This window comes from Scyliorhinus torazame, chromosome 17 (assembly GCF_047496885.1).
Source record: "Scyliorhinus torazame isolate Kashiwa2021f chromosome 17, sScyTor2.1, whole genome shotgun sequence".
In the NCBI taxonomy this organism is placed as follows: domain Eukaryota; kingdom Metazoa; phylum Chordata; class Chondrichthyes; order Carcharhiniformes; family Scyliorhinidae; genus Scyliorhinus; species Scyliorhinus torazame.
This window is the reverse complement of record NC_092723.1, coordinates 178,571,703-178,584,768: the sequence shown is the minus strand read 5'-3', so window position 1 is coordinate 178,584,768 and position 13,066 is coordinate 178,571,703. Positions and strand designations below refer to the sequence as shown.

Here is a 13,066-nt window from a genome sequence, read left to right as displayed (position 1 = left end):
TCGTGGGGCGGCCTGTGAGGGGGGAGGGGGGCCTCCGTCCCCAGGGCGGTGGGGGGGGGCCTCCGTCCCCAGGGCGGGGGGGAGGGGGGCCTCCGTCCCCAGGGCGGGGGTGGAGGGGGGCCTCCGTCCCCAGGGCGGGGGTGGAGGGGGGCCTCCGTCCCCAGGGCGGGGGGGGGGGGGCCTCCGATGGGGTCTGGCTCGCGATCGGGGCCCACTGATTGGCGGGCCGGCCTCTCACCCCCCCCCCCCCCACGGCCTGGGCCTACTTTGTTGCGCGTGCAGCCCCAGAACCCCCGCGCCATGTTGCGTCGGGGCCGCCGCGTTCCGTAAAGCCACCGCGCATGTGCGGGTTGGCGCCACACCCAGTGCGCGCCAGGAAGTGAACCACTCCAGCGCCGTGCTGTGCCCGCGCCCCTTTCGCGCCATCGTGAAACAGGACGGCGTTCACGACGGCGCTGACACTCTGTCCCGCGATCGGAGAATCGCGCCCAAGATCTATATACTCTTGACAATGAAACCTTACTTCCTGGTGCCTGAAGCAGGATTCTTCAGGCAGGAGCCCCGAGTACATTGCAACATGTACAAACCTCTCTCCCCGGCCCTGTTGAGACACCTCGTAATTGTGGAAGGTGCTATATAAATGCAAATCTTTCTTTCTATAAATTGAAATTGCGCATTTCAAAACATGCATTCCCGTGATTTAGCTAGTAGTTTGATAATGTCAACAAACACAAGTATGCCACCCGTTGTAAGAGAGAAAAACGTAAGTTGACCTCAGGGAGACCAAGGGAATGTTTGTGGGTCGTTGCTCTGATAACTCTTTATCCACTGGAAGTCCCTGACTCATACCTAAACCATTACATCTCCTGTTAACTAGTTGTACCCTCTGAAAACCTGTATCATTGATGATTTGAAACACAGAAAGGGGATCCCCTCTATAAAAAGCAGTGGTATTTAATATCTGACCAACAGAAACTGTGCATTAATGGCTGGAATTTTCTATTCTGGAGACTAAGGGCCGGTGGTGTAAGCGAACATTGCGTGTCTTCCGCTGGATAGCGGGGTCGCTTAGAATGTAAGCTCACGTGCTGCTCAGCTCACCTGCCGGAAGCACGTTGAACCTCATGATGAGGCGGTCCTCCTCCTGTCCGCTCCGCTGTTACCTCATAGTCCAGCCGCCATATTTAAACAGCGCCCAGGCAGCCATTCACAGACTGCATTCCAGGACCTCCAGATCATCCTCCTTCCAGCCTTCGTCCACCTCCCCTGTCCACCCTCTGCCCCTCCCTTCCACACCCCAGACCCTGCGTACCGATTCCAGCCTTGGCACAGGTTTGGCTACTGGCACCCAACGGCGATCTGCAAGAAGGCAAAAGCAGCCGCGACAGACCTGAGGGTCAGGAAGAAGCCTCCTTCGCCAGGTGCACGCCACCAATGTACGCACGTGAAACAGGATGTTCTAAATTCCCACTGGGAGGCATTTCATTCGGAGGGGATTGGGCGGCATGGTAGCACAGTGGCTAGCACTGTTGCTTCACAGCTCCAGGGTCCCAGGTTCGATTCCCCGCTGGGCCACTGTGTGCGGAATCTGTACGTTCTCCCTGTGTCTGTGTGGGTTTCCTCCGGGCGCTCCGGTTTCCACCCACAAGCCCCGAAAGACGTGCTGTTAGGTGAATTGGACATTCTGAATTCCCCCTCTGTGTAACCGAACAGGTGCCGGAAAGTGGCGACTAGGGGATTTTCACAGTAACGTCATAGCAGTGTTAATGTAAGCCTACTTGTGACAATAATAAAGATTATTATTATGATTCCAGCGTGTTAGCCTTTTATTAAAATAAATTTAGAGTACCCAATTATTTTTCCAATTAAGGGACAATTTAGCGTGGCCAATCCACCTAACCTGCACATCTTTGGGTTGTGGGGTTGAGACCCACGCAGACACGGGGAGAATGTGCAAACTCGGTAGAGGGATTGAGTTTCAGAGCCATGAGGTCATGTTGCAGCTGTACAAAACTCTGGTGCGGCCGCATTTGGAGTATTGCGTGCAATTCTGGTCGCAGCATTATAGAAAGGATGTGGAAGCATTGGAAAGGGTGCAGAGGAGATTTACTGGAATGTTGCCTGGTATGGAGGGAAGATCTTATGAGGAAAGGCTGAGGGACCTGAGGCTGTTTTCGTTAGAGAGAAGAAGGTTAAGAGGTGACTTAATTGAGGCATACAAGATGATCAGAGGATTGGATAGGGTGGACAGTGAGAGCCTTTTTCCTCGGATGGTGATGTCTAGCACGAGGGGACATAGCTTTAAATTGAGGGGAGATAGATATAGGACAGATGTCAGAGGTAGGTTCTTTACTCAGAGAATAGTAAGGGCGTGGGATGCCCTGCCTGCAACAGTAGTGGACTCGCCAACACCAAGGGCATTCAAATGGTCATTGGAAAGACATATGGACGATAAGGGAATAGTGTAGATGGGCTTTAGAGTGGTTTCACAGGTCGGCGCAAAATCGAGGGCCGAAGGGCCTGTACTGCGCTGTAATGTTCTATGTTCTATGGGTCCTCAGCGCCATAGGCAGCTGTGTTAACCACTGCGCCATGTGCAGCCCGGTGTGTTAGCCGTTTTATGATCATTCATGAGATATCAATGGGGTTTCTCACATAGCTTTGCGGAAAACTCGACCCGCCTTTAAACCGCCATAAAATTTGGGAGAGCAAGATTCCAAACTAATTTCCCGGCATCGGGAAGCTGACCTTTGGCCTCCCGCCAAATCTTGTTCCCCTGCCCGTCACTTTCCCCACTGCCGGCGGGAGCGGGAAATTTCGCCCAACACCCAACATGAATTCTGTGTATGTTGCATAATATAAGTATCGCTTCCGAGTGTCCTAACTCCGGGACCAGGTGAGCATCCCTTTCCAGGTAAATTCCATCGCCAACCCCAAAAACGAATTGGCCGGGATTCTCCGGTATCCAGCGGGGCGGGCCGTACCGGCGCCAAGGAGTGGCGGGAACCACTCCGATGTCGGGCCGCCTGGAAGGTGCGGGATCCTCCGCACCTTCGGGGGCTAGGCCAGCGCTGGAGTGCTTGGCGCGTGCCAACCGGCGCCGAAGGGCCTCCGCCGGCCGGCGCGAGTTGGCGCATGCGCAGGAACGCCAGCGTGTACTGGCGCATGCGGGGGTTCTTCTCCGCGCCAGCCATGGTGGAGCTTTACAGAGGCCGCCGCGGAGGGAAAGAGTGCCCCCACGGCACAGGCCCGCCCGCAGAACGGTGGGCCCCGATCGCGGGCCAGGCCACCGTGGGGGCCTGCCCCGGTGCCGGATCCCCCCCCCCACGAGGACTCCGCAGGCCGCCATCAGAGCCAGGTCCCGCCGGTACGGATCTAGTCTAATCTACGCCGGCGGGACTGCCCAAAAACGGGCAGCCACTTGGCCCATCGGGGACCGGAGAATCGCCGGGGGCGGGGGGTGGGGGAGCTGCTGCCAACAGCCCCCAACCAGCGCGGCGCGATCCCGGCCCCCGCCAAAAAACCGGCGGCGGAGAATTCGGCAGCCGGCGTCGGAGCGGCGGGGCGGGATTCACGCCCCCCCCCGGTGATTCTCCGACCCAGCGGGGGGTTGTTTTTGCAACAAAAAAAAGGCAATCGCGGAATGTCATCTCAAAGAGGGTTCAAATAACCTGGATATCAACACCTTTAACGGTATGTCATGTGCAAAACTGAGAATATTGACAGCTTCAGTGTGAGTAAACTGTTGTTGCAGGAATCAAGGTGATTGGAGGAGTAAGGGAACTGAGTGGCGAAGAGTATGGAGTGTATGTGAAAAGGATTCTTCCCGGTGGCCTTGCTTCAGTAGACGGTGAGTGACCATTATTCAGCCAGGAGTTACTGTTCATGAAATGTAACATGGCGCCACGACTAAACATTCAGATAATTATTTAACATCAATTACAATATAATTGCAGCTTGCTTTATTATAACGTCATTAATGTTGGAAAAATAAACCCCAGAGCCATGATCAACAAAATGGAATCTCTGGCTGAAGTAGGAGACTGCGTTTAATTGCATTAAATTAGATGAAATATACAGCACAGGAACAGACCCTTTCACTCAACAATCCTTGCTGACATTTTACTCAAGTCTCCTCTCACCTTCCTCATCCAACTCTACCTGCAAGACCCTCTTCTCCCCTTTCCCTCGTCAAGCCTCCTTTGAATGCATGTGTACTGTCCCACCCATTCTCACCACCCTTCAGACAGAGAAGCTTCTAGTTACCAAGAAATCAAAGAACCCCCCCCCGAGAGTCTTGGATATTCAGGAGATGTTGATGTCGCTGGGCTGAGACAGCCTTCATTGCCCATCACTAATTGCCCTTGAACTCAGTGGCTTGCTGGGCCATATTGCTGTGGGTCTGAAGTCACATGTAGGCCAGACTAGGTAAGGATAAACAAAACAAAGGACAAAGAAAGAAAATTACAGCACAGGAACAGGCCCTTCGGCCCTCCCAGCCTGCGCCGATCCAGATCCTTTATCTAAACCTGTCTTCTATTTTCCAAGGATCTACTTCCCTCTGTTCCCCCGCCCGTTCATATATCTGTCTAGATGCATCTTAAATGATACTATCGTGCCCGCCTCTACCACCTCCGCTGGCAAAGCGTTCCAGGCACCCACCACCCTCTGTATAAAAAACTTTCCACGCACATCTCCCTTAAACTTTCCCCCTCTCACCTTGAAATCGTAACCCCTTGTAATTGACACCCCCACTCTTGGAAAAAGCTTGTTGCTATCCACCCTGTCCATACCTCTCATAATTTTGTAGACCTCAATCAGATCCCCCTTCAACCTCCGTCTTTCCAACGAAAACAATCCTAATCTACTCAACCTTTCTTCATAGCTAGCACCCTCCATACCAGGCAACATCCTGGTGAACCTCCTCTGCACCCTCTCTAAAGTATCCACATCCTTCTGGTAATGTGGCGACCAGAACTGCATGCAGTATTCCAAATGTGGCCTAACCAAAGTCCTATACAACTGTAACATGACCTGCCGACTCTTGTACTCAATACCCCGTCCGATGAAGGCAAGCATGCTGTATGCCTTCTTGATCACTCTATCGACCTGCGTTGCCACCTTCAGGGTACAATGGACCTGAACTCCCAGATCTCTCTGTGCATCAATTTTCCCCAGGACTCTTCCATTGACCGTATAGTCCGCTCTTGAATTTGATCTTCCAAAATGCATCACCTCGCATTTGCCTGGATTGAACTCCATCTGCCATTTCTCTGCCCAACTCTCCAATCTATCTATATTTTGCTGTACTCTGTGACAGTCCTCCTCACAGATTTCCTTCCTTAAATGGCACTAAGGAATCATCAGATGGATTTTTACGACAATCGACAATAGTTTCATGGTCAGCCTTAGACTTTTAATTCCAGATTTGTATTGAATTTAAATGTCACCATTTGATGTGGTGGGATTCAAACCCGGGTACAGGGTTACTGGTCCAGTGACAACACCACTGCCTCCCACTATATGTTGTAAATTCAGTCGTTGAGTTTTGCCTTAGAGTGCAAAGAATATATTTTTGATCTTTCAGGGAATTAATTTGGGGAGCCCACAGGAAATGGAGTTAAAATAGGAGTTCAGTACTGAATGGAGGTGGACTGGGGCAAATGGTTTGCTCCTGCTCCCATGTTTACGGATCGGTGGGGCTGGTGGCTAATGTTCCTGGGGCCATCACTTGTTCAGAGCAGAGTGCATTGTGTCGAACCATTCTCGGGTACTGGCTCTGATGCTAGGATTTGTCTTCACCACGATCCTGCCAATTGACTCAGACTGTTCAGGATGGTCCTTAGTGTCTCCAAACGAGTGTGATTATCATCCAGCATCCTTTTCGAGCTGAACCCCAGGTACACAGGATTATAAGTCCTGCAATAGTCCAAGCTCCCCTCCACCCCTCTTCGCAATTCACAGATCCCATCTCGAGCATTAGCATTTCAACTGATCTTTTAATCATTTTCTTCAATCAATTTGCAAACGTTTCCAATAAGGATCTCCCCCCCGGCACCAATATTCCAGGACATCTCCCAATTAGTGTACTTCATTCATTGGCACTAATTCAAAGTGGAATGTTTTTCTTAATTTCCAGGTCGTCTGCAACCTGGGGACCAGATTCTTGAGGTCAATGGTGACAGTCTGGTGGGAGTGACAAATGAAAGGTACAACTCCCTTCGACAGGAAAGGGATTGTCTCAATTGTGGGCATCCCCAGCAATTTCGTCTTTTTATGACGACGTGCCAGCTCAGTTGGGAAAAGCCGTGTGTAGCCCACCGGCCGCACGGGCAGATTTTCCGGCCGTATTTTTTGACCGATATACTCAAGACAGACCTTCAGGCGAATCACACGGCGTCACGCTGGTGGGGGCAGGATCAGGAACCTGCGGCCCGAGCGCCCTTTAAAAACAGCCCCCTGATCTGGAAAAAATTAAAATAAAACAAGGATCCCCTCACGGTCCCAGGACACCCCACCCCCAGGGAACTCCCTCAAATGAACCTCCCCCAACCCCAAACCTCTCTAATGGGCGCCCACCTGGGCAGTGCCCAGGCACTGCTGCCTCACGGCGCCGAGGTCCCAGGTTCGATCCCGGCCCTGGGTCACTGTCTGTGTGGAGTTTGCACATTCTCCCCGTGTCTGCGTGGATTTCACCCCCACAACCCAAAGATGTGCAGGCTAGGTGGATTGGCCACGCTAAATTGCCCCTAAATTGGAAAAAAAATAATTTGGAACTCTAAATTTAAGTGAAGGAAAAATAACGTTGTTGCCTTCCTGGTGGCCGAGAGTCTTCTGGTCATAAGAAAACAATTGCAATGTTTCTCTTTATTCGCTCATGGGATGTGGGCAACGCTGGCAAGGCCAGCATTTGTTGCCCATCCCTAATCGATCGTGAACTGAGTCGCTAGCTCAGCCATTTCAGAGGGCAGTTCAGAGTCAACCACATTGCTGTGGGTTTGGAGTCGCATGTAGGCCAGGCCGGGTAAGGACGGCTGATTTCCTTCCCTGAAGAGTATAAGTGACCCAGATAGGTTTTTACAACAATCGACAGTGGTTTCATGGCCGCCGTTACTGAGAGCAGCTTTATATCCCAGAATTATTCGCTGAATTTTGCTTATAATTTGAACTAATTGAATTGACCCCATAGCCTGTAGGTTAGGCCGACAGAGAAAATGCTGGGAAAGCTCAGCAGGTCTGGCACCATCTGTAGGGAGAAAAGCTTTGACAAAGGGTCATCTGGACTCGAAGTGTTAGCTCTTTCCTCTCCCTACAGATGCTGCCAGACCTGCTGAGATTTTCCAGCATTTTCTCTTCGGGTTTCAGATTCCAGCATCCGCAGTAATTTGCTTTTATGCCGTGTAGGTTATCCCATTGCGTTGGGCACTTAGCCTATTAAAGTCCTAACTATGGCAGACACGAAGATTTCCAACTGGCAGCCCACAGCCGCCATATTGTGAAGCAAAAAAGAGAGAAAAAAGAGAGAGAGAGAAAGAGTTGTGTTTCCACAGCTTCTTGCACCCCCTTACAGCATTGAAATCAAGGGCAGCACGGTAGCCTTGTGGATAGCACAAACGCTTCACAGCTCCAGGGTCCCAGGTTCGATTCCGGCTTGGGTCACTGTCTGTGCGGAGTCTGCACGTTCTCCCCGTGTCTGCGCGGGTTTCCTCCGGGTGCTCCGGTTTCCTCCCACAGCCCAAAGACGTGCGGGTTAGGTGGATTGGCCATGCTAAATTGCCCATAGTGTCCAAAATTGCCCTTAGTGTTGGGTGGGGTCACTGGGTTGTGGGGATAGGGTGGAGGTGTGGACCTTGGGTAGGGTGCTCTTTCCAAGAGCCGGTGCAGACTCAATGGGCCGAATGGCCTCCTTCTGCACTGTAAATTCTATTCTATAATTGACAGCCAGTGGTGTATTTAGAAGTGTGTGGTGGATCCCGATGTATTAACACGCACCCCTTTCTTATTTCTAGTGCGGTAGAAATTCTTCGAGCAGCCTCTTCATCCAATAACATGCGGCTGATGATAGCAAGAGACAAGCAGGGCAGGTAAGAGAGCCAGCCCCCCCCCCCCCCCCCCACCCACACACACATATCATGGTGATGCAAATCGACCAATTCTGAGTCATCCTTTTATGCATCAGTATCACGAGCACATGGAGGGTTTATCCTCATCGCCACCTGTGTGAGCTCTGGATCGCTGGAGTCCTACCCAGTCCGGTGCAGACAGCTGGGCTGGAGAGAGTGATATGTGGCCGCTGGATGTTTAAGTATGGCGGCAGGGGCCTTTGAACCTGCCAGCTGATGGCGGGCGGCACATCAGCTACCAGCCCAGCCTGGGGATTGAATGAGGTTCCAAACGCTGAATCTGGTGCGGGATCCAGCCCCCCCACCCCCCGATTCTGGCCAATGGGACAGGCTGCACGGGAGCCGCCCACCACCACACCTAGTCCCAAAACAGAGAACTCCAACCATAGTTTTGTGCCTCCTTCAGCAAATTCCAGCAATTTTTCAGCTAATTCCAGTTTAAATCCAAATCCCTAAATGTGGGTCCAGAATCAATAGTCTATGCGGTTTAAACTGAAAAGTAAAAGGAAGGTCACCACACTTGCATTTAGATAGCAGCCTTCATAACTTGAGGATGCAAGCGCTTTTCAGCCAATTAAGTTCTCGTGTTGGGAATCGAGGAAGCTAATTTGCAGACAGAAACCTCCCGCAGAAAGCAGCAAAATGAGGCCGCCAGCTTCCCTCTTATTGAGATCACCGTTAATCAGATCTTAAAGCTGGATTTGCAAGAAGCAGGTGCGCGATGATAAGGATCCCCTCCACTCTTCCGCGGTGTCGCCTCCCAGATCAGCCCTGACGCCGAGGATCCGTCTGTTGCCTGTATTCTTTTCCCCACTCTCTCTCCTGTCCTGAATAAACATTTTCAATCTGCGAGGACTGCCTCAGGACTGGGGAATTCTAGGAAGATCCAAACCAGTGCATTCGCTATCTCCGCAGCCACCGTTTACGAACCCCCGGAGGTGGCCAAGCCCCGGGGGATTTGGCGGAATTTAGTTCCGTTCGTGTCTCTAGTACTTATTCGCCATTATATTTCTCACTCCCGTTAGCCCTTTGGTTCCCATGTAATTTTTTGAAGCCCTGTTCTGAGCTTGAAGGCGAATGCAAAATATTTGTTTTCAGAACAGAAAGACTTTCATTTCTATTGCGTTTTTCAAGCCCGCAGAACTCGCAAAGGGTTCTGAGGTAATTAAGTGCTTTTGATTGGAGTCACAGTTGTGGTGTACAAAGCACGGCAGCTAATTTACACTCAGCAAAGTCCCACGAACAGCAATGTGCTAATTACCAGAGTGTCTGTCTTTGTGTTGTTGACTGAGGGAAAGGCACTCTGGCTGGAACACCCAAAAAACCCCTGCCTTCTTCAAACTCGTGACCTTAGATCTTTTGCATCTACCTGAGCAGGCAGTTTAGCACTGGCCCCCACAAACAGGGACCAGGCGGAACAGCACTTGTGGGGGTCTCCCAGGCGATCGGTGGCCCGCGGGCGGTTGCAATCTGGGCAGGGTGTGGCGCTGCTGATGTCACCTGGGCGCACTGGCACCCTGCCGACACTGCCAGAAGACTGGCGGGGGCACTGCCAGGGTGGCAGGCTGGCAGTGCCAAGGTGCCCAGATGGCATTTTTGCCCTTGCCGGGGCTCCAGCCCGGAGACACCCTGCACAAATGAGGTGGGATGCAGGAGGGGGCTCGAGGACCCCTCCAACAGGTGAGTTGGGGCATTGTGGGGAGGGGGCCGGGGGGCAGGTCGGGGGGGGGGGGTCAAGAAATTGGGGTGCCATTTATCTCTTCTGACAAGCTCTGCTTTTAATCAGTTTTTTGTTCTTTCTCTGCCAGTTTCCAAAACATGCCCGGCCCTCAGGCTTACTACTATTCTTCGCAATGTCATAAGCCTCTTCCTTTAATCTAATGCTATCTTTAGCTCCCTTAGTCAGCCACAGATGGATCAGTTTTTGTTTCCCTGTGGAGTCCATTTCTCACGGGAGTGTATTTGCGTTGAGAATTTTGAATTATTTAAGAACACATGAACATTTTCGTCACTCGTTTGTCACTGATTGTCTATCTGCCCAATCGGAGTCTTACCAGTGCGACTGATTTTGTTAATGCCCCATGCAGACATTTTGAGATGTTGACGGGCTAAACACTCAGTCACCTCTTGTGCTGAAATCGAGTAGAGGATCATGTTAAATCCAGCCTGACCCTGGTCAGAAGCAATAATGTGCCTCTGTGACTATAATGATGATATTCTCCAGACCCTAAATCCCTGCGACTATTATTAAAACAAAAGCACTTCGGATAAAGTTTAAAAATAGAATAAATGACATTTTTAAAAAGCGATGCAAATAAACCCCCCCCCCCCCCCTTATAAAAGGAGAAAAATATATATTTTTTTTAATTTCGAGTGCCCAATTTATTTTTTCAAATTAAGGGGCAATTTAGCGTGGCCAATCCACCTAGCCTGCACATCTTTGGGTTGTGGGAGCGAAACCCACGCAAACACAGGGAGAATGTGCAAACTCCACACGGACAGTGACCCAGAGCCGGGATCGAACCTGGGACCTCGGCGACGTGAGGCAGCAGTGCTAACCACTGCGCCACCGTGCAGCCCAGGACAAAAAAATATCTTTGATCGCACCGGTATACAGAGCAAAGAGGGGCATCTCTAAGCATCAGTCAAAAATCTCCTGATTCTTTCAAGTATTAAAGCCATTCTCTTCCAGACTTTAAACAAACAAAGTGTTTATTTATTGGTTAGAAGTAAAGGGCAGGATTGTCTGGTCCCCCAGCTGTGTTTTTATCGGCGTTGCGCCGTTCGCTCTCTTCCCGCCGCTTGTCCATGGGATTTCTCACTGAAACCCTACTTTCTCTCGATGTGGCTCACTGTCAATTTTTTTTTGATAATGCTCCTATTCTTGCCTTGGAATATATTACTGCCTTAACGACACTATTTTGTTGGACACGAAAGGGAACCAAAGTCTTCCCTGACGAAGTTCAGGATTCCCACCAACAGAGGCCACGCCCCCACGATCAATCAAAATGGAGGAAGTTAATTTGGGCAGGCACTGAGTGGACTTAGACATTCCCTCGGGAATGCACAGAGGGGAAGTCAAGGCGATAGAGAGAGAACACAAACCTCCAAATAACTCATCTACCCGATTCACCAAACACCACCTGTCCCACCTGCGTCTGACAATCACTCATCAAATGAAGCTTCTTCATTTTGATCAGTCACAAACTGGGCACTCCCACGTGTTACGGGGATGTAGGAACTCTTCAGGGATACGTTGAGCATTTCCAGTGTCAAAATAGTGCTATGGGATTTTTTAATGAATTTATTTATGGGGCTTGGGCTTCACTGGCTAGGCCAGCATTTATTACCCATCCCTAATCGTCCTGGAGCTGCCTTCTTGAACCGCTGTACTCCCTGTGGTGTAGGTGCACCCACAGTGCTGTTAGGAAACGAGTTCTGGGATTTTGACCCAGTGGCAGTGAAGGGAGGGCGATATATTTCCAAATCAGGGTGATGCGGAGGCTTGGAATTGAACTTCCAGGTGGTGGGGTTCCCAGGTATCTGCTGTCCTTGTCCTTCGGGCTGGCAGTGGTCGTGGGTTTGGCAGGTGCTGTCTAAGGAGCCTGAATAAGTTCCTGCAGTGCATCTTGTAGATGGTACACATGGATGCCACTGTGCGTCGGTGGTGGAGGGTTTGAATGTTTGTGGGAGGAGGAGCAATCAAGCGGGGCTGCTTTGTCCTGGATGGTGTCGAGCTTCTTGAGTGTTGTTGGAGCTGCATTCATCCAGGCAAGTGGAGAGTATTCCATTACATTCCTGACTTGTGCCTTGTAGATGGTGGACAGGCTTTGGGGAGCCAGGTGAGTTATATCCAGCGGGGAGGACTGATAGGGCCTCAGTTTAATATCTCACCGGAAAGACAGCACTGAAAGTTACATTTTGTGATTGTATCGAGTGGGATTTGGACCTGTAACCTTCTGACTCAGAGGTAAGGGTACCACCAACGATCATCAGCTATAACACCACAACTGAAATATCTGACGGAAATCTATTCAAAAATTACAGTTCAATAGTTTTATGACTAATTTATTGTGGATGCGAACGTACTGTACTCCTGATAATCGGAATCTCTTTTCATTTTGAGCAGGAGAGAATTTTCAGAATTATTAGCAAACTATGGATCCCGAAGTAGTACAGGATCTGCAAGAAATTCCCCCACGTTACAGGGAACTGGTGAGTTTCATTGTTGTTTTTCAGAAATAAATTTAGAGTACCCAATTCTTTTTTTTCCCAATGAAGGGGCAGTTTAGTGTGGCCAAATCCACCTACCCTGCACATCTTTCGGTTGTGGGGGCGAGACCCACGCAGACACGGGGAGAATGTGCAAACTCCACACGGACAGTGACCCGGGACTGAACCCAGGTCCTTGGCGCCGTGAGGCTGAAGGGCTAACCACTGCGCCGCTGCTCTCTGTTCTTTTTATGATGTGTTTCCAAAGTTTGTCACACAGTAAAATCTGTCGTGAGTCGCGAAGGTCTCCCACTTAGCTTTGGTGCTGGATACTGGGAGGTTTGGAGCAAACTCATTTTGAGATCATTTAAACAAAGACCACGGACCAAGTGCTAGAAAATGGGACTAGAGTAGATAACTGCTTGATGGCTGGCACAGCTACGATGGGCAAAAGGGCTTCTTTCTCTGCTGTAAAGCTTTATGTCTCTATGACCCAGATTGGTCAAGGTTTCCGCGTTGACTGAGGCAATACCTAGCACAGGTAAGTATTGCAAAACACTTTCTTTACATTCTGAGGTTTGCATTTTAAATGTACTTAAATAGCTAGTAGATAATTCTTTCAGTGCAGCATTCAAGGCCCTCAATATAACAATTCTGACCTTTTTCCAAGTTGTATCCGCCCTGAACTCATGGGGCCCAGGTTGCACCATCATCAGTGGGAGCAGATTTTA

General features: G+C 50.5%; 1 protein-coding gene across 1 annotated transcript in view; it reads left to right on the top strand.

Annotated features, from left to right (window-relative positions):
- Positions 1-13,066, top strand: part of LOC140393491 (syntaxin-binding protein 4) — an 85,911-nt gene that overhangs the window by 27,620 nt on the left and 45,225 nt on the right. Inside the window, exons 3-6 of the mRNA XM_072479817.1 lie at positions 3,755-3,850; positions 6,140-6,209; positions 8,010-8,084; positions 12,253-12,338. Coding sequence (XP_072335918.1) covers positions 3,755-3,850; positions 6,140-6,209; positions 8,010-8,084; positions 12,253-12,338 — 327 coding nt within the window. The remainder of the gene's footprint in view (positions 1-3,754; positions 3,851-6,139; positions 6,210-8,009; positions 8,085-12,252; positions 12,339-13,066) is intronic.